The 18,844-nt window shown below is 44.2% G+C and overlaps 2 protein-coding genes across 2 annotated transcripts; one reads left to right on the forward strand and one right to left on the reverse strand.

Annotated features, from left to right (window-relative positions):
* Window positions 1-430: 430 nt before the first annotated feature.
* On the reverse strand, window positions 431-12,836 carry LOC119386606 (SRA stem-loop-interacting RNA-binding protein, mitochondrial). Its single transcript, XM_037653891.2, has 4 exons — window positions 12,656-12,836; window positions 9,663-9,721; window positions 3,960-4,067; window positions 431-536 (listed from the first exon to the last, which is right to left on the reverse strand). The coding sequence occupies exons 1-4, from the start codon at window positions 12,714-12,716 to the stop codon at window positions 507-509; spliced, it is 258 nt and encodes an 85-aa protein (XP_037509819.1). The 5' UTR covers window positions 12,717-12,836; the 3' UTR covers window positions 431-506.
* Window positions 12,837-13,213: 377 nt separating this feature from the next.
* On the forward strand, window positions 13,214-18,576 carry LOC119386605 (probable elongation factor 1-beta). Its single transcript, XM_037653889.2, has 2 exons — window positions 13,214-13,631; window positions 18,242-18,576. Exons 1-2 carry the CDS (start codon window positions 13,299-13,301, stop codon window positions 18,545-18,547), a joined length of 639 nt encoding a protein of 212 aa, XP_037509817.1. The 5' UTR covers window positions 13,214-13,298; the 3' UTR covers window positions 18,548-18,576.
* Window positions 18,577-18,844: the final 268 nt, after the last annotated feature.

Here is an 18,844-nt window from a genome sequence, read left to right on the forward strand (position 1 = left end):
CGGACACTTGTTAGGTTGTTGAGCTACCAGAACACCAATGCGAGATATGGCCATGCATTTTGAGAAAGCAGGGAATCGGCCAACTTCTGCAACCAATCCTTTTTTGACGCTTACACTCAGCCAGCACATGTATGACAGCAATCAGAGGCACAAGACAAAGGAGCTTTTCTTCTGCCTGGCTGACACCTTTCACTGCGCTGCAGGAATGGTTGAGGAGAAAGCACCTCTAGGGAAGGCAGCAAAGGCAAGTCCACAAAATGCTGCATAACCATTCACCAAGCATCCGTAATGTTGCTTGCTAAAACACCACCTTAAAGAATTCCTGTGGCTGTGTGCCCACCGTAGACTGGCACACAGATGTCATATCAAGCTCAGGTTCGTCTTGCTGTTCATGAGACAAAGTTCAAACGGATTGCTCAATAGTTACAAATTTGATGTGTAACGATGAGAGACAATGTGTTTATTTCAGTTTATGTATCTACATGAAAGCTTCTCTGATGCAGTGCCTATGAGTTTGTTGCAGGATGGACCGATAGCTGAAAGAGCAAGAGAAATCCGAAAATGAGCAGAAAGTAAAGTGAAATTCAAAAACAAGAGACACTCAGACAAAAAAAAAAAGTAATTGTGCATGATACAGCCACTACAGTCAGGCTCAACTAACCCAAACGTGCAAGGAAACATTACGCATGTCAAAGACTACAATACCATTGTCGCTTAGCATGTTTTGAGCACTTGCTGGTGTAATGTGCAACATACGACCTGTGAAAATTTAGAGACACTTATTAAATACGATAGTCGCCAGGTATGAAATTTAGAAAGCTTTTCAATTTGTTTTTCCTTAACTAAATATGCAGTCATGATAGAGGACACCTCAACAAGGTAACTGTGTGTTCTGTCACGTCAGATGCAAAGAACTAAGTGTATCAAACGAAATAAACGCTCTTGGCAGTGTTGGGTGTCGAACCTAGGGCCACGTGCTGAGAAGAAGCCTTGCCTGTCGGGCTGAACACCCACACTCACAGAATTTGAATGGACCTGAACCATATAAATGTGGTGCACCACCAGCAGTACAAAAAAAAACATAAAAGGAGAACAGTGACAGCTCCGTTCAAATATTTCTTGGTGTTGGAATAAAAGCCCTCCAAGACAAAATGCAAAGCCGATATGGAGGATTGTGAAGGACTTTGCGAAAATTTATTGCCAAACGCATTTCGGTGGTTGTGAGACGTGCCTTCGATTGGGCAGGTCGAGATGCTGACAAACTCTAGAAGGAATGCGAATGACTCTGTGTCGTTGTCACCCGACAACAACATTCCAGGAAAGGCCGCAACCACAGAACTTCCTACAATAAAGCTCTGCTCTTATGCATCACTTAGACAACTCCCAAAGGACGTTCTGGATTGACTTTCTTTCGGGTTAGTAGGTGTATTCTGAAACACTACAGGCACTCTATGACCACCCTGGCATTGTGTATACATAGGCTGTCAGGTTTAAGAGACGCTTCTCCTTTAGAGGGGCTCATTTATCATAAAATCACTTTGGTGATCTGATGTTCTGCCTCCTGCTGCACAATATTTTTAAGTCAAGTAAAAGTGATGATACCACTTGCTCTCGTTTCGTCACCGTGGGTCAGCTGAAAATTGCACAGAGGCAACGGCAAGAGGGCACCTAAAGGTTTAGTTGCCACGCCACATGGCCATTTTTTCTTTTTTTGTTCACTATATTGGCCAGCAGTTCTGGTTCAGACATGGCAGCACCTTATGCAATGGGGCACCTCTGAAATTGTTCGCCAGCACTCCCGCTCGCTTTGTAGTTTTGCAAATGAGAGAGCAAGCGATGTTTGGCTGTTTTTTACAATAAACTGTGAATTACTTGCCACATGCATCAACACCTAAAGCGGCCCTGCAACACTTTTTGACCACGGTCAAAAGACGTTGCCAACCAGCGTGCGAGCCAAATATCGCTCTGAACACAGCAGGAAATTTCCAATTTCATTGCAAAAACAGCCTGAAATTGCTTGCTTTCCTATCGGCAAACTACATAGTTGAAGGTACCAACTACACAGTCGTAGGGACGAACAAAGCCATTGTCTGACGTTATAATCATGAAATCATTTTCGTTAATATTTGTTTGTTTCAAGTTAAATAAATAAATAATATGCATGTTTCTCTCTTTAACACCAACAAAGTAACTAACTCAGCACTTCCAGTCTTGATCAATGCTTGTCTGCTCATTGGTTTCTTTTCTCCCAAGTTCAGTCAGGTGGCATGCAGCATACTACAGCCATGCTACTTCAAAGACTACATGCACGAATTGGTTGCTTGCCCTACCCACTATGACAGTACTACTTGCTAATGTATAGTTGTTATTTCCAAAACCGCTCGTGCGTTTGCTATTGCATGCTTTTCTCTTTCACATGCCTCACAAGACCTTGCAAGACATTGCTTGGTATTTAGCTCATTGGATTGGCTTCCAAATCAGTTATCGCAGGACAAAGTTGGTGGGCACCAGCTAATCACACAGCTCGGCCAGACTTTCGCACAACAGTTACTAAGGCCGCCAAGTGCCGGTAGCGCGCTCGCCATTCTAATCGAAGAATACAGAAAATTCTCAAGGTCATGACACACACTGACGTAGCTTCTTGCTTTTTTGTCATCAACCCTCCCTCCTGTGTAGCTTCCAGCACACTTGCCAGTACAAAAGAAGAGAAAAATCACTTCAAGTTTGTGACAAATCCCTATAGCTTGTACTTCATATCTGAAAACTTTTGCGGCGAGTGATTCATGGTGCAATAAACGCTGATGGTGAGGTCATTCAATGATTACTCGGAAAAGCATTGCAGGGCCTTTTAGCACATTAAGGAGGGCGAAGAAGTCGAAAACTTCCAATATAGATGGACATTTTGTGTGTGCGTATACAAATGATTCTGATCATTCGAAAGAAATGAAGTTGACAACAAAAAGGAAACATGTTTATAATGAACTGAAGGCAGGGCTTTACTGCGCATTGCCACCGTCATCCGATACCAGTTTAGGATCACCCACGGTCAAAGAGTGTAAGCTCTCGCAATTACCATGTTTTCTTCACTCTTTAGCACGAAAAATTTGTAATGGAGGTGATGTTTACCATCAAAACTATCTTTTTTGCTTGTGCTGTACTCAGAATGGGCTTCAATGCATGAAAATGAATTTACCACAGGTGCCCAAGTAAAGTTCCAAGTCACTTGCAGTAGAAGAGTCCAAACTCTCAGAATCAGTATGCTTTGTTTTCTTTTCGGAACCACTTGAAGAGTGCACCGGTACTACCAAAGACTGCCATTTCAAACTATAATGCTAGCAAGAAATATATGTATATTGTTGGCATTTATTGGACTTCATCTTCCTCATCTGTAAAAAACGATCATCATTCGCTCGGGCGTCTTCTTCGTTGGCGCCATCTTGCTTTTCGTGGAATAAAGCGTCAGCTGAACCGTATTATTTCAATATATATATATGATAAAAAGATATAGGTGATATCAGATATTGCTTTTTGCAATATCTGGTATCATACATAAAGGAGCACAAGATGCTTGGAAGCCATCTGGAAGAAGCATGGAGCATCAAAGGAGCTAAAACTGTCATTAGGTCTGCATAACAAACAAAAAAAGTGCTGGACAAACTGGTCTAGCCATCTGTCTTTTTTGCGAGTATGCACTTAACAAGCTCAGCTCATCTTTTGTTATTATAGGGTTAAGTGCCACCGGCACCAGCTGGCAGCGTTTGTGCCATCTGTAACCCAACGTTTTGCATCTGGAGCAAATGCCAAAATAACACTCCTCTATTCTTTCGGTCTGCAGAAAAAAATCTCGGAACTACTGTGCGGCAGGTTCATAAGGCACAACAGTTTCAATGAATGCATGAACATTTAGAAAGCAGTCTAAAAACCAAATGAAGTCTCCCTCCCATTAAAGAAAATCTTACCGTAAAACTTTCAAGAACATGTTGTTGCTGCTTAGTGGCGCTGATGAAGCCGTCACGATTTCCGAATGTAATGAAGCCAAAGCCCTTCGACATGCCCGTCTTCTTGTCCTATGAGAGATGATAGATAACGAGCTTTAGCTAACTGTTAGTGATCCACACCACCGAGCAACGTGTTCTGACAAACTGCATTTGGCAAAAAAACCAGTGTGTGAATGCACAAATCACTCGAGCCCACAGTTAAAGACCACTTCCTTCACTCTGCCACAGAGAAGACTGCACGGTGCACAGTCCAGTGGTCCTTGTGGAGCCAAGTCAATTGTGTGCATTTCGCGCTGCTGGCAGATGTGGCCATGAGAAGCGTGAAGTCGGTGCCACTCTCCACGGTGCTCGAGCACACCAAGTGAGAGTGCAGCCAAAAACAAATATGCAATACTAATAACATTCCACGCATGGATCAAGGTATTTTCCAATCAATGCTCCTGACCACATACGTACTAAACCGATATATACTAGTGTCACCACTCAACAGTCTCGCATTTACCACCACAAAACACGTCTACTCTGCCGGGGTTCATCCATAATGGCTATTGAATGGCAACAGTGCATTTCCCTCTTGGTGGCAAGCTGGCGCTATTGTCTATGCAGGGCTCGTTGGGCGCTACTTCAAGCAGCATTAAAATGATGGGCTTTTCACCTGCTTCATATGGATTTTATTCTTGAGATTCACGGCTCTTGTTTACTGATATTTAAACAAAATGCCCCCCCCATATTTTCAATTCAAATTCACCTCATTCTTTTATGTGTAAAACTTACTGCAGAAGCCTGAAGTGAGGCCAAGACAAATTCAACCACGAGGGTAATATATACTGTCTTGCCATGGTGTTCTACAATTGGCATTATCAAGTAATTAATTATTTTTTTACAACAGTGAAAACAAACATGTTTTTCACTCGAAAGTATGCATAATCTATTCATGGAAATAATAATACTGCAAACAAGTGAAAAGTGCTGTGACTTTGAGAGAACTTTAAACTTATCATCTGCTGTAATGCACCTGGTACGCACCTCTTCAAATACAGGCCTGTTCAGGGTGTTTGGCTGCTAACTGCTCCTTGATATTATCAAGGTTTCCATAGAGAGCTACCATTGTTGATTATAACGGACGTGAAGCATGCAAGATGTGTCATCAGTGCAGTTCTTTCTACTGTTTCTGCACATACTAACCGACTAAAGTGGCTTAACTGATAAATAATGCATTTGTTTCAGATTTCAATAACAGGTGCACATTTACAAGAGACTGCTTATTTCGTTAAAATTGCATTGCCCTGCCACTACATTTCTTTTTTTTTGTGCATGTAACTTGCATTGGATGTATCCCGAAATATATTGTATTAGTAGCATTGCACATTTTATGGTGCACTGCGTGTTTTTCTGAGTTTTTCATACAACATCTTAGCCTGTGCTGTTTCTGTTCTGAGCATACTGCAGTACCAATGTATACGAGGGGAAGGGAGCTTTTTTTGTCTCTTCTCCTCAGCCACGTATTTGTGTATGCAGGTCTCGAATAAAGACTCAGACTACACACACTTCACCATGCCTACCCATGCAGAAATGAAACACTATGTCACAGACACAAAAGGAAAACACCCCATATTTGTAAAATCGCCGCTTCGTCTTTTTAAGAAAAAAAAAATTATTTCGGTGATACATTCCCTGAAAGGCACTTAACTTGCTAAAAAGTGCCCCTCTAAATTTTCCGAGCAATATTCAGAAAGCATCTACTTGTGCCCACACTGCCTCCCTAGGTAAAGACCGTCCTTAAAGAGGGTTCATGCAGTCTGTGGACAATAGTTTTTGGTTGGAAAGCAGCCTTGTAGGGTGGCAGTCTACTGACACACACATTTGGGCCAATGCTAAGGTGCAGTGTACCTTACTACGGCTCTAGGTGTGCAAAAAAAAAAGGAAAAAGAAAGAAATGCTGATGAGAAATGGTGCCTAAATGTGCATGTACAGCAGCACAACAGAACCTTACCACAGAGGAGGCCTAGCAAGGCTGCTCTGCGGACAGGAAATGCAGCAGCCACCTTTCCTAACTCAGTCACGATCATATCAGGGTCTTCGACTGATAGTCATTATCTCTGACCATTTTTCATTTCTAAAAAATGACTATGCCATATACTGTGACATCCTACAACTATTTCATAAAAACTGCCCTTGGTAACTAAAAAGTTAAAGCATTTTACAAAATTAGTAATTTCAATTAACTTTAGCAATGGCAAGGTATTTCCACCTCGATGTAGAGTTCGTGTGCGAAGATAACAGGTGCTCTACTGTCAGCAGCATTTTTATTCGAAATTCGTACCGTCTAAGAAAAGGTACCCCATGTATTATTGTTGCTACGAAACCCAAGTATCAGACCAGGATGAATATTTTGTCAACTCACAAGCTTCAATTTCTTAAAAGCCTGCATGGATTTCGTTGTAGCTATGTGCTACAAATGGATGAATTACAATACTCCACGAAGCATTCTTCAACTTGTGCATTTTTGGGTAACTGATTTTCCAAAACCTCAAGAGAACTCACGGGTTTTCAAGTGCCAAAACCACAATCTCAACTACAACCTCGAGATGAACAGTGCAGCATAGCCACTCGTCTGACACGGCTGGTGACAAAAACAATGTGCACTTAGAATAAATGGCCTGGTGGACGTGCAGCGATACCAGTCACTCAGAAAGAGAAGAATGAACCTACATGTAAGACAACTAATCACTGTAAACACTATACTCAGTGACAACTTTTCTTGACAGCACTGTGAAAGCTACTGAACCGAAGCGCATGCCTGCTACCGAGCCAAAAATAGTACTTATGTTTACTGATAATTTTCTCATTTGCCTTGCTGAAATAAACGTTGTTTTATTTATTATGAGACTCACATAGTTGCGGGAAGTCGTAGGTAAAATAGTTATTGCTCACTTTGCAAGAATGCCTTCATTTTCTTTCCATTTCTTAGACTGCACCACCTTTACAGCATGCCCGTTTTCCAAAGTAAACATGGCGTCCATGACGTAGTGGGGTAGTGTGCGGCCGCAAACGTGCTGTTTAGTTCTCCAAGAAAAATATACTCGTAACATGACACGAAAATGTACACTGAACAATCTAAATGTTTCTCCCATTCACATTTTTCGTGTATATAATTTTCTAAGCGCGTTAACAATTCGAGCTAGCAAAATCGAAATCCGCCGCAAGTTGCCAAACTACTTGCGGGGCAACACGAATGTGCGGAAGCCCCGCCTCCGTAGCCTTCGCTCCACTGTCAAGATAAGTTGTCGCTGAGTATAGGGCTGTGTAAGAAAATCGGTTGAAATATCAGCAGTAGAGTGTGCAGTCTTTGTGCAACCTCACAAAAAATAAAGAATGCGAAGATGTACGACCAACAATGATGTTCTGCGAACGTTGCTCATGTCATATCAGAGTTGGTCATATGTGCTCATGCCCTTTGCTGTTTACCAGGCTGTGTTGTGCGTTTAAATTTTGAGTACAAGGACCATTACATTTCGGCCGCAAGTTGCCAAACTACTTGCGGAGCAACACGAATGTGCGGAAGCCCCGCCTCCGTAGCCTTCGCTCCACTGTCAAGATAAGTTGTCGCTGAGTATAGGGCTGTGTAAGAAAATCGGTTGAAATATCAGCAGTAGAGTGTGCAGTCTTTGTGCAACCTCACAAAAAATAAAGAATGTGAAGATGTACGACCAACAATGATGTTCTGCGAACGTTGCTTATGTCATATCATAGTTGGTCATATGTGCTCATGCCCTTTGCTGTTTACCAGTCTGTGTTGTGCATTTAAATTTGAGTACAAGGACCATTACATTTCGGCCGCAAGTTGCCAAACTACTTGCGGAGCAACACGAATGTGCGGAAGCCCCGCCTCCGTAGCCTTCGCTCCGCTGTCAAGATAAGTTGTCGCTGAGTATAGGGCTGTGTAAGAAAATCGGTTGAAATATCAGCAGTAGAGTGTGCAGTCTTTGTGCAACCTCACAAAAAATAAAGAATGTGAAGATGTACGACCAACAATGATGTTCTGCGAACGTTGCTTATGTCATATCAGAGTTGGTCATATGTGCTCATGCCCTTTGCTGTTTACCAGGCTGTGTTGTGCGTTTAAATTTTGAGTACAAGGACCATTACATTTCGGCCGCAAGTTGCCAAACTACTTGCGGAGCAACACGAATGTGCGGAAGCCCCGCCTCCGTAGCCTTCGCTCCACTGTCAAGATAAGTTGTCGCTGAGTATAGGGCTGTGTAAGAAAATCGGTTGAAATATCAGCAGTAGAGTGTGCAGTCTTTGTGCAACCTCACAAAAAATAAAGAATGTGAAGATGTACGACCAACAATGATGTTCTGCGAACGTTGCTTATGTCATATCAGAGTTGGTCATATGTGCTCATGCCCTTTGCTGTTTACCAGGCTGTGTTGTGCGTTTAAATTTGAGTACAAGGACCATTACATTTCGGCCGCAAGTTGCCAAACTACTTGCGGAGCAACACGAATGTGCGGAAGCCCCGCCTCCGTAGCCTTCGCTCCACTGTCAAGATAAGTTGTCGCTGAGTATAGGGCTGTGTAAGAAAATCGGTTGAAATATCAGCAGTAGAGTGTGCAGTCTTTGTGCAACCTCACAAAAAATAAAGAATGTGAAGATGTACGACCAACAATGATGTTCTGCGAACGTTGCTTATGTCATATCAGAGTTGGTCATATGTGCTCATGCCCTTTGCTGTTTACCAGGCTGTGTTGTGCGTTTAAATTTTGAGTACAAGGACCATTACATTTCGGCCGCAAGTTGCCAAACTACTTGCGGGGCAACACGAATGTGCGGAAGCCCCGCCTCCGTAGCCTTCGCTCCACTGTCAAGATAAGTTGTCGCTGAGTATAGGGCTGTGTAAGAAAATCGGTTGAAATATCAGCAGTAGAGTGTGCAGTCTTTGTGCAACCTCACAAAAAATAAAGAATGTGAAGATGTACGACCAACAATGATGTTCTGCGAACGTTGCTTATGTCATATCAGAGTTGGTCATATGTGCTCATGCCCTTTGCTGTTTACCAGGCTGTGTTGTGCGTTTAAATTTTGAGTACAAGGACCATTACATTTCGGCCGCAAGTTGCCAAACTACTTGCGGAGCAACACGAATGTGCGGAAGCCCCGCCTCCGTAGCCTTCGCTCCACTGTCAAGATAAGTTGTCGCTGAGTATAGGGCTGTGTAAGAAAATCGGTTGAAATATCAGCAGTAGAGTGTGCAGTCTTTGTGCAACCTCACAAAAAATAAAGAATGTGAAGATGTACGACCAACAATGATGTTCTGCGAACGTTGCTTATGTCATATCAGAGTTGGTCATATGTGCTCATGCCCTTTGCTGTTTACCAGGCTGTGTTGTGCGTTTAAATTTTGAGTACAAGGACCATTACATTTCGGCCGCAAGTTGCCAAACTACTTGCGGAGCAACACGAATGTGCGGAAGCCCCGCCTCCGTAGCCTTCGCTCCACTGTCAAGATAAGTTGTCGCTGAGTATAGGGCTGTGTAAGAAAATCGGTTGAAATATCAGCAGTAGAGTGGTGCTAGTTGTTGTGCGGTAAATGACAAGGCCAAAAAATGCCTTGTCATTCACCGCACAACAACTAGCAAAGAAGGTGCTGCTTGTACTTACAAAGATGACGTTAGAAGATGCCACGTAGCCAAACTGTGAGAAGTGTTCACGTAACTCCTCTGCAAACGCAAGAAGAAGCATGGAGGAGAAGCTAGGGTAAATCTTGTTACGCAAAAAAAAAAAAAAGCACTTGCAGCAGAAGCAAATGAGTCAATGAAGCTGGGGCACAAGTATTTCTATGAATGTTTCTGTGAAGCACAAAAAAAACGTGACATCATCAGCCTATTTTATGTCCACTGCAGAACCTCTCAATGATCCCCAATTTCTTGAGTCAACTGATTTCATTTTATCCCTGCGAACTTCTCAATTTCGTCAACATGCAGCCATCCTCGGCTGCGTTTCCCTTCCCTTGGCGAGACCATCCCGTTGCTCTGAACACTGGCTTTGCACGAAGAACTAATCACTGTGGTTCAGCATTTCGCAGGGCCCTGCTGCTAGAAGCTAAGAGTTTCACAGCACAAACTGAATTCTATGTGCTTATGGCAACAATGTGGCCCGGTACTAAGCGTACACTGCTGCTGCGTGCTCATCACCAAACTAATTTCACAATCATGGCGGTTTTGTTGTAGGGGCGCAAAGACAAAACCTGTAGCTGGAACTGTACTAACAATGGCATTTCCTGGATGATTTTCCCATGTTTATGGTATGTATGCACTTGCTCCGCACTTTCCCATGACTATGTTACAAGCAAAGTTTTTTTAAATGAAGGCAATACAGTTCCAGTTTCATCTTTACGGTGTCTGTTGGCCTAAAAAGTACTACTGTCTTGGATGCTGTCTTACTGCTTGGAGAAGTTGCAAATTGCATCAAATAATTCATATTTTTATGTACTAGTACTTGTTTCTTCATTAGTTGCCACTATTTATTTTGTGTCTGATTTACACTTTCATAAATTCATTTGCAGTTTATTTGCTGTGTGTAGCAAAAACAAAAAACAGTATGTCGTGCGTCTCGGAGCCTGTGGCCTATTTTCATAAATAAGTAAATTATACATATATATTAGAAAATGAATATGCACACACCTAACAAACAAAACAACTTATTTACTAATGTTGCGGCCAGTGGACCGACCTTCATCACTCTGACGGAGGCTGGTCCACCGACCACAACATTAGTAATATAATTTTTTTGTTAATTAATCATGTGTTCATCAAATATTTCTTTGGAGTAACGAAGGGGAGGCACAAAACAAAACAGAGACATAAAGAGGAGACCGACCACACAGGCGCACAATCACAACTGGAAGTTTATTGAAGAGGCAACACATAAAGCTTACAGGTTGGGCACGTGGTGCAGGTTCTCTCGCCTCTAGAAATAGAATGACTTTCCACATCTCATTTGTGAGGGCACATGCGTCACGATGAAAATAAGGGGGGACGCCGGCAGGGACCGGTCCCTGCCGGCGGCAAGTTATCTTTTCGTCCATTTTACTTTCTTCACATTCATATTCTAATTAGTAGAAATAACACCCCCTATACTTTCCTTGGCATTATTGTCAGTTAGTTGTCGTTAATATTGTGTCTAACAAAGAAAAAACGAGCCCTTAAAAGTAATCTTATTTTCCTTCATTCATAGCGAGGATCCCATTCTGGCAGACTTGATGCCTTCAGGTAGTATGTGAGGGATTATTGGTCAGCTGCCGGCTCGTAAAAAGATCACGTGCTATGTGAGCCCAACAGGCAGTGAAAAAGAGTGTTCCACACTCGCCGCCATGGCTGCGACCGGCGCTAACACTCCTAGGTTTAAATGTACATATATAACCCATAAAGTGGACGAGTGTATGACCGCCACCGTAGCTCAGTGATAGAGCATCGGACGCGTTATACGAAAGTCACAGGTTGGGTTCCTGCCGGCGGCAAGTTATCTTTTCGTCCACTTTACTTTCTTCACATTTATATTCTAATTACTAGAAATAACACCCCCTATACTTTCCTTGACATTATTTTCTGTTAATTCTCATTATTACTCTGTAACAAAAGAAAAAAAAAGACATTTTTAAGGTCATATCCTGGAGAAGGTTAGACATTATTCAATGTGTACATGTGCTTTCTATTTGGTATTTATTAGATGCATTTTGCAACTTCAGTTTGGTGCTTCCACTAGGCTTCTCTGTTGTTTTGGCGACACCCGCAACTATAGCCAGCTTTCGGAAGCCTTTTCAGCAATCTTTTATGCCGGCAAGGTCCTCTACATGACACACCCCTTTTTTTTTTCATAACTGCCTTTGTTCTTAGTGAAATTGGACATTTTTGTACACAACCACCGCAGCCACTTCAACACAGAGTCCCATTTATTGCATTTCCTTCTTTTATTTTCTTTCCTGTATGTGCCTGCAGTATCCCTCATTTGCTGTCGGTGGCTCCCTGCATTTTTTTTTCCCGTCTTCAGACTTTCGCTAAGCTTAAAAGTATTCTGGGGTGGTTATGACAGTTAATTCCAAAGCACTGGGCCTCTTCGCTTATAACAGAGCGAAGGTGCGAGCTACAGTAGAAAGCAGCACAAGTAGAAAAGATAATGCCGCCGCGAGTGACCAACCAGTCCAGGAAAAACTTTACTATTACAACTTTTCATGCGCGTGTGAAGCAGCGTTATTTATAACCATGTCAATGAACATTTGGCATTGCAACCGCAGATGGTCTGCACAAGCGGCTATCTGAAGCTGAAGACCTTAACGTGCTCTGGACGGGAACATTCGTAGAAGGAGCTATCTCCACGCAAACACCTTCCATCATCACGAACGTGCGTCGATGCCTTTGCAAACACCGCAGTATTGGAGAATGATGTAGGCTACATTCACATGGCCGAAAACGCATCCGGCGGCGCGTGAAATGCAGCAAGCGAGCCATGCGGCACGCTGAAAGCCATCCCGATCGCCGGCGCGGCCTGTCGGCTGCAGCGCAGCAGCACGTGCTCGCAGACAAAGCGCGTAATGCGACGAACCGGTGGCAAGTACAGGGCTTTCGTTTCAGCGCAAGCAAGCCGAGGCTACTTACTTTTGCCGATCGTCCACGGCAAATTGCCCACGAAGATTCGCAGAGCGCTTCGCGAAGCCATGATCGGGCCGGCAAACTACTACACCGTTCTCAACTCGAAAAACGAAACCCACTGCGCGTGGTAAAATGGGTAAATGTCGTTCAGCGCCGCCACAGATACGAAGGGACGAAGGTCAAATACACCGAAACCACAAAACGAACATAAAATCACAATCATCTCTATGCTCTAGTGCATATGTAAAGTGTTTTAAAATATGGCGAATAAATTCTCTCTATCTCTCTTGTGCATATGTAAAGCGTTTTAAAATATGGCGAATAAATTCTGTCGACCCTTTGGGCCTTTAGCGCGCGCGCAACAAAAAATATTTAGTTTATTCATTTTTTGTTTATTAATTTTTTAACTTGATAGATTAGATAAAATATTCAAAACTACAATCAATCACTTACACTAATAGCTGTGACGAGATGTGAACTTGACACATTTTTTTAATATATGAAATGCAGCGCCCTCCCACAAAGCTCTTGCGGTTTGGAACAACGAGTTGGTGCGCACGCAAACCTTGCCCTCTTTCGCTGGCTGTGCAGCGGTACCGGCGGTTGCGGACAACGTGTTGCGGGACGTGAAACTCGAGTGAACAGCAGAATGGCTTTCGGCGACCTGAAGTCTGAAGCCGGCGTGAGCAAGCTGAACGACTACCTGGAACAGCGGAGCTACGTCGAGGGCTACCAGCCGTCGCAGGCCGATGCCAGCACGTACGGCGCGCTGAGCGGTGCCCCGTCGGCCGCCAAGTTCCCGCACGCGGCCCGCTGGTACCGGCACATCGCTTCCTACTCGCAGTCCGAACGGGCCGCATTCCCCGGTCCGAAGGGCGCTGCTCCCGCTAAGGCGGCCGACGACGATGACGACGTCGACTTGTTCGGTTCAGACGACGAGGTTGACGAGGAGGCCGAGAAGGCGCGCCAGGAGAGGCTCAAGGTGCGTTGTCAGCGGCGCTCTTGATTTCAGACACGCGACACATGCGTGGTGCGTGCTCGCGCTAGTTGCTCGGGCAAGGTTCAGCCTGGTGTTGTATGGTTATTTTGCCACTGGGGGGCCAGTAACATACGCCGCGCCGCTTTCGGTTCTCACTATTTTGCCAGCCGACACTAAAGTGATTGTTTTCTTCATGCAACTGACCTCCATGACTGGTAGTAGACGTATGCAACAGCAGGCAGAGCATTGCCGTGCGATAGAAGTAACACACATGGCACCTCGGGCTGTATGCATCATTCAGGCCACACCACGGCTCTTATAGCGCCAGCACCGCGGTGTGACATGCATCTTGGAGTATGACAGTAGGCAATTATGTCGGTACCTTCATACAAAATGTATAGTGTGCGCGTGTGCCTAGTTATACCATGTGCGATGTTCCCATCTTCGACTAATAAAGTTGTTACTCACTCACTCCCATTTACTACACCATTACCTGTTGTAGTACATCCAGCGATATGTTGGTGCAACTGCGCTGCTGTGGTAGGGTTAGGGTGGCTAGAAGGGGAGGTGTGCTGAGCGCGGCGGCCAGCCATAGGAGAGGGTGGTCCTCTTTCGCGTGATCGCCGCTAGGGCACAACGTAGCGCTGCCATCTGGGGCGCCGTCAGCATTCCCGCGGCTACTAGCCACTGTACCGCGGCACTAATCCGGCTGTCAACGCTTGGCCGGCGGTTTGTAGTTGTGTAGTTTGCTGCGAAGTGTTGGCGTGTTCTGTTGATTCATGAGTGCTGTGTGCTGGCAAAGATGCCGTCTACCTCAAGAAAAAAACTCAGCGTTATTGGTGCTTCGTGCCAGAGTGTGATTCCGGCTACAGATCCTGTTCGGAAAAGTGTCCCTTTTCCGTGCACCGACTTGCCAAGAACTGTTCTTGAAGCGGCATGCGCCATTCCGAGGGCTGACAAACCGCTTCAAGAGAATTCTGCTGTTTGCGCAAAGCATTTTCGCAAACAGAGGAGTGAATGACAAAAATTTAAGTCAAAAGAAGAAACCTTGTGTGATGTGAGACATGCCGCGGAAACGATCAATGCATTCTGTTGTACACAATAAAGTTTATTTACCTATTAACATGTTGCATTTATTTATTTGGTTTATGAATTGAGCCTGAAAAGACTACCAAACGTTGTATTACCATGTATGCCATGGTTTAATGCTGATTTGGTTGGCGTAAATCAAGTTATCTGCTTCCGCACGTAATGAATAAAATGATCAGAGCGCATTGGAGCATAATTAAGCCCCCAGGGCCGTAAGCAAGGGGGGGGGGGGTTGAGGGGGTTCTGACACCCCCGAAATTTTTTCATGCTTTATTTATTTATCATAGTACCCACTGCGCCCAAGGGCATATTACAGTAGGGGGGAAGAATACAATATTTCGATACAGAATACAGATTCCGACACTTTAACATTACAATAAACACAGTTCACTGTCAACTTACGTAAATGGGATATACGCAATATAAATCGGGTTCATAGTACAGTTTTGTCCTTACACAACCGCGCCAGTACACTAGTGGAGACCCAGCAGTGAACTTGAAAATATATCTTCATGTGAAGTAATTTCTGCTACTTCAGGAGACGACCTATTCCACTTGCTTATCGTCCTCGGAAAAAATGACATTTTAAATGCGTCAGTCGGGCAGCTTATTTCCTTTATCTTATTGGCATGGTGTAATCGCTGCGAAACGTAATCCGGTTTATGAAAGTATCGCGAGGGGTCCAGACCCGTTCGGGCATGAAATACGTTATGAAACAGTTTCGAACGCAGATATTCCCTTCGTTTGTGTAGAAGTCCCAACCAAGCCTTTCTTTTGCTTTTGAAGCACTGAAATTCCTGGTATATACTCAGAGCAGACAAACCAAACAGTCACGTTGTGAATTCTTTCTAAATTGGACACGTCACTTGCCTTCCACGGATCACACACAGCACAAGCGTAATCTAAGATAGATCAAACGTTAGACATGTACAGTTGAGTCTTGGCCTCAAATGGTAACTTTTTTGCATTTCTGCGCAGGAAACCTAGCACACGCCCGGCTTTAATTGTGACGCGATTGATGTGACGGCTCCAGGAAAGGTCCGGTGTGAAATATACACGAAGATGCTTGTGTTCGCGAACTGATAGCAGCCTGGTTGAATTTATGACATAAAAAGAGTCATGGGCGGCCTTTTCCCTAGTGAAACACATATGCACTGTTTTTTTTTTTTCATTAATAACATACGCCACTTATCATACCATTATAAGACCCTGTCGATGTCATTTTGGAGAGTAGCGCAATCGTGGGAGCTATGTATAATTCTGTACAAAACGCAGTCATCGGCAAATAATTTGATATGTGATGAAATACCGGAACAAATGTCATTTATGAAGATGAGGAACAATAGCGGACCCAAGACTGACCCTTGGTGCACGCCAGAGGACAGATCAACTTCCCGGGATGCGTCTTACTATTGATAACGACCTTCTGCCTTCACAAATTTAAATACTCGTTTATCCAGTTCACAATTAACTGTGTCGTTCACATTTTTAGTTTTTCAATTAATAAAGAGTGGGGTGCAACGCCAAAGGCTTTCTTTTTTAAGCAGTCACCAGAGAAACCCTTGTCTAAAGCACAGGATAAGTCGTGTGTCAATTCAAGTAATTGTGTTGTACAGGAAAAACGACTACGAAAGCCGTGCTGCTGAGGATTAAATAAGGAATGCGTGTTCATATGAGTCATAACATTGGTATATAGAACATGTTCAAGTATTTTGCATGCAACACTTGTAAAGGAAATGGGCCTATAGTTTAAAACACTACTTCGCGGTCCACTCTTGTGAACAGGCACTAAGTTAGCAAGTCATATAATCATCGGGTAATGAAGATTCTTCTAAGGACTTTTCGGGTGACACTAAAATACTTGCACGCCTTCACAGCGACCACCACTTGCTTTCCGTCTGAACAAAACTCGGCTCTGTACCCCGTATTTCAAAACCGCATGATAACAGTACCGAAATACAAGCTGTGCGCTAAGGAACTGCATTATCAGCTAAAGTTTTATATAATTTGGTAACGCATTTCTACTGAAGCGTTCTCCCTGCCGAGGACGGATAACGGCCACGTTCGCTGACGGCGCCCCCGACGACAGCGCCGCCCCACGGCATTCACGCGAATGGCGGCCAACTTTTGCCGCCCGGTCATCACACCTCCCCTTCTAGCCACCCTAGTAGGGTGTCGCTCCAAGCTGGCCCCCATTCGCTGAACACTTTGCTGAACACGTGTCAGCCTGTGTTTTACATTATTTGTGTCAAGTTGTATTGTGACTCTGATGGGTACAGCAGCCCAAAAAGGTCCCACTGTCTAGTTATCGGACTTTCCAGCTGTTCCGCAGTGTTTCTGTGTGCACGATGCCAGCACTTCTGCAGTGTGTGCAGCCCGATTGCAGAATACGCTTTGTAGCTACGTAGCCCTACACACTATAATACACAAGGTGAGCCTCTCTGTGTTGCTCTATATAGTCAATGAAAATTAAATAAAGCCAAAAAAGAAAATCAAATGTTCAGATGAATGCATTTACACATCTAAAAGCAGTTGCCGAGTTTTTAAGAGCACCACAAAACGTTTAATTTAATAACTGCACTTGCCCGTGCTTGTCACACACGCACCACGCAAAAACCTTTCCAGCACTTGGACGGGTACCATATATTTAACTTGCGTCAAAATGTTATTCACAGATGGCTGAGATCTGTCGGCCCTTGAGGTGGCCCGCTCCCAAGCTGTTTGTATGTAGGCGTGCAGAAAAGTTACACCTTTTCGCACATGTTCTCTACCCCAATTGCACCCTGCCACAAAACGTGGTCGCCGAGTTTTCTTCTTCTTTTGTGGACACCATTCCTCTGAAGGCACAGAACACGAGCAACTTGTAAAAGCACGTGGAACGCCAAAGAAGCTGAGAAGCTTCTGTCTCAAGCGTTACAGTGCCGCCTCATGCATGCTAGCAGGCAGCACCTCCAACTGCTGTGCTATATCTTGGCCTTGCGTAGGGATCGCACAAGGCGACGCCTCTGGGCAAGGGAAACACGGCTCGCTTTTTGCACTTCCCCATTCTAGCCACTCTTGCTGTAGCCATGATAATGTACCACAGTAGCAGCGGTACATGAAAGGGGTGTGTATCTAGGGGCAATGTCACTGCAAGCGATGAGGTGAAAGATTTCGCAGAACACGCCAAAAACAGTCAAGCAAAATGCTTGGCCATCAATTGGTAGGTTACTGGCAGCAACACACTCTAAATTGCAGTTGTCCACATAAAGACACATATTTTAATTTAGTAATGGAAGTAGAGAGCTTTATGTAGTGAAGCTCATTTACACCCCTGGAAAGTAGCAGGTATTTAGTTTCCAATGGCATATTTCCGTGCTTTAAATGATAGCTTGATTCTACAGCTGCAGTGCAATTTTGCAGATGACTGCTTGTTGCTAAAGCTGTCGTTTAGGACGACTTCATTGTCGCAAGATTGGATTATCAAAGCTTTGGCAGTTGTAACTTATCAGTTACTATTGCTGTTTCCACGGTTCACTGTGCAGGCATATGCTGAGAAAAAGTCCAAGAAGCCCGGTGTCGTTGCCAAGTCGAGTGTGGTGCTGGATGTGAAGCCCTGGGACGACGAGACCGACATGAAGGAGCTGGAGCGGCTGGTGCGCACGGTCACCTGCGACGGTCACATGTGGGGCACGTCCAAGCTGGTGCCCCTGGCGTACGGCATCCACAAGCTGCAGATTGTGTGCGTCGTCGAAGACGAGAAGGTCAGCATTGACTGGCTCATCGAAGAGATTGAGAACTTCAAGGACCACGTCCAGTCCGTCGACATTGCTGCCTTCCAGAAAATCTGAATTGCCAATAAACGCTCTTCTTCCAATGATTTGCCACTCATTCCAGAGTACTTCCATGCACCACAGGTTTGGGTATCTCCTTTAAACATAGCAGTTGCGACAGGCCCGTGTACCTACTTTCACAAGGAAATGCATATTTGTTAGTGTTTTTGGGCTTATTATTTCGCTTTTGCAACAAGGTAAAGATTTTTTTTTTATTTTCATTGATGTCATTCGCCTATGTGGTAGTCTTCAAGGCATGAAAGAACTTGCTTCCTGAAGTGGATAAAAGAGCGCGGCTGCTTTCCAACATCAAGG

The sequence above is a fragment of the Rhipicephalus sanguineus genome, chromosome 3, assembly GCF_013339695.2.
Source record: "Rhipicephalus sanguineus isolate Rsan-2018 chromosome 3, BIME_Rsan_1.4, whole genome shotgun sequence".
NCBI lineage: Eukaryota > Metazoa > Arthropoda > Arachnida > Ixodida > Ixodidae > Rhipicephalus > Rhipicephalus sanguineus.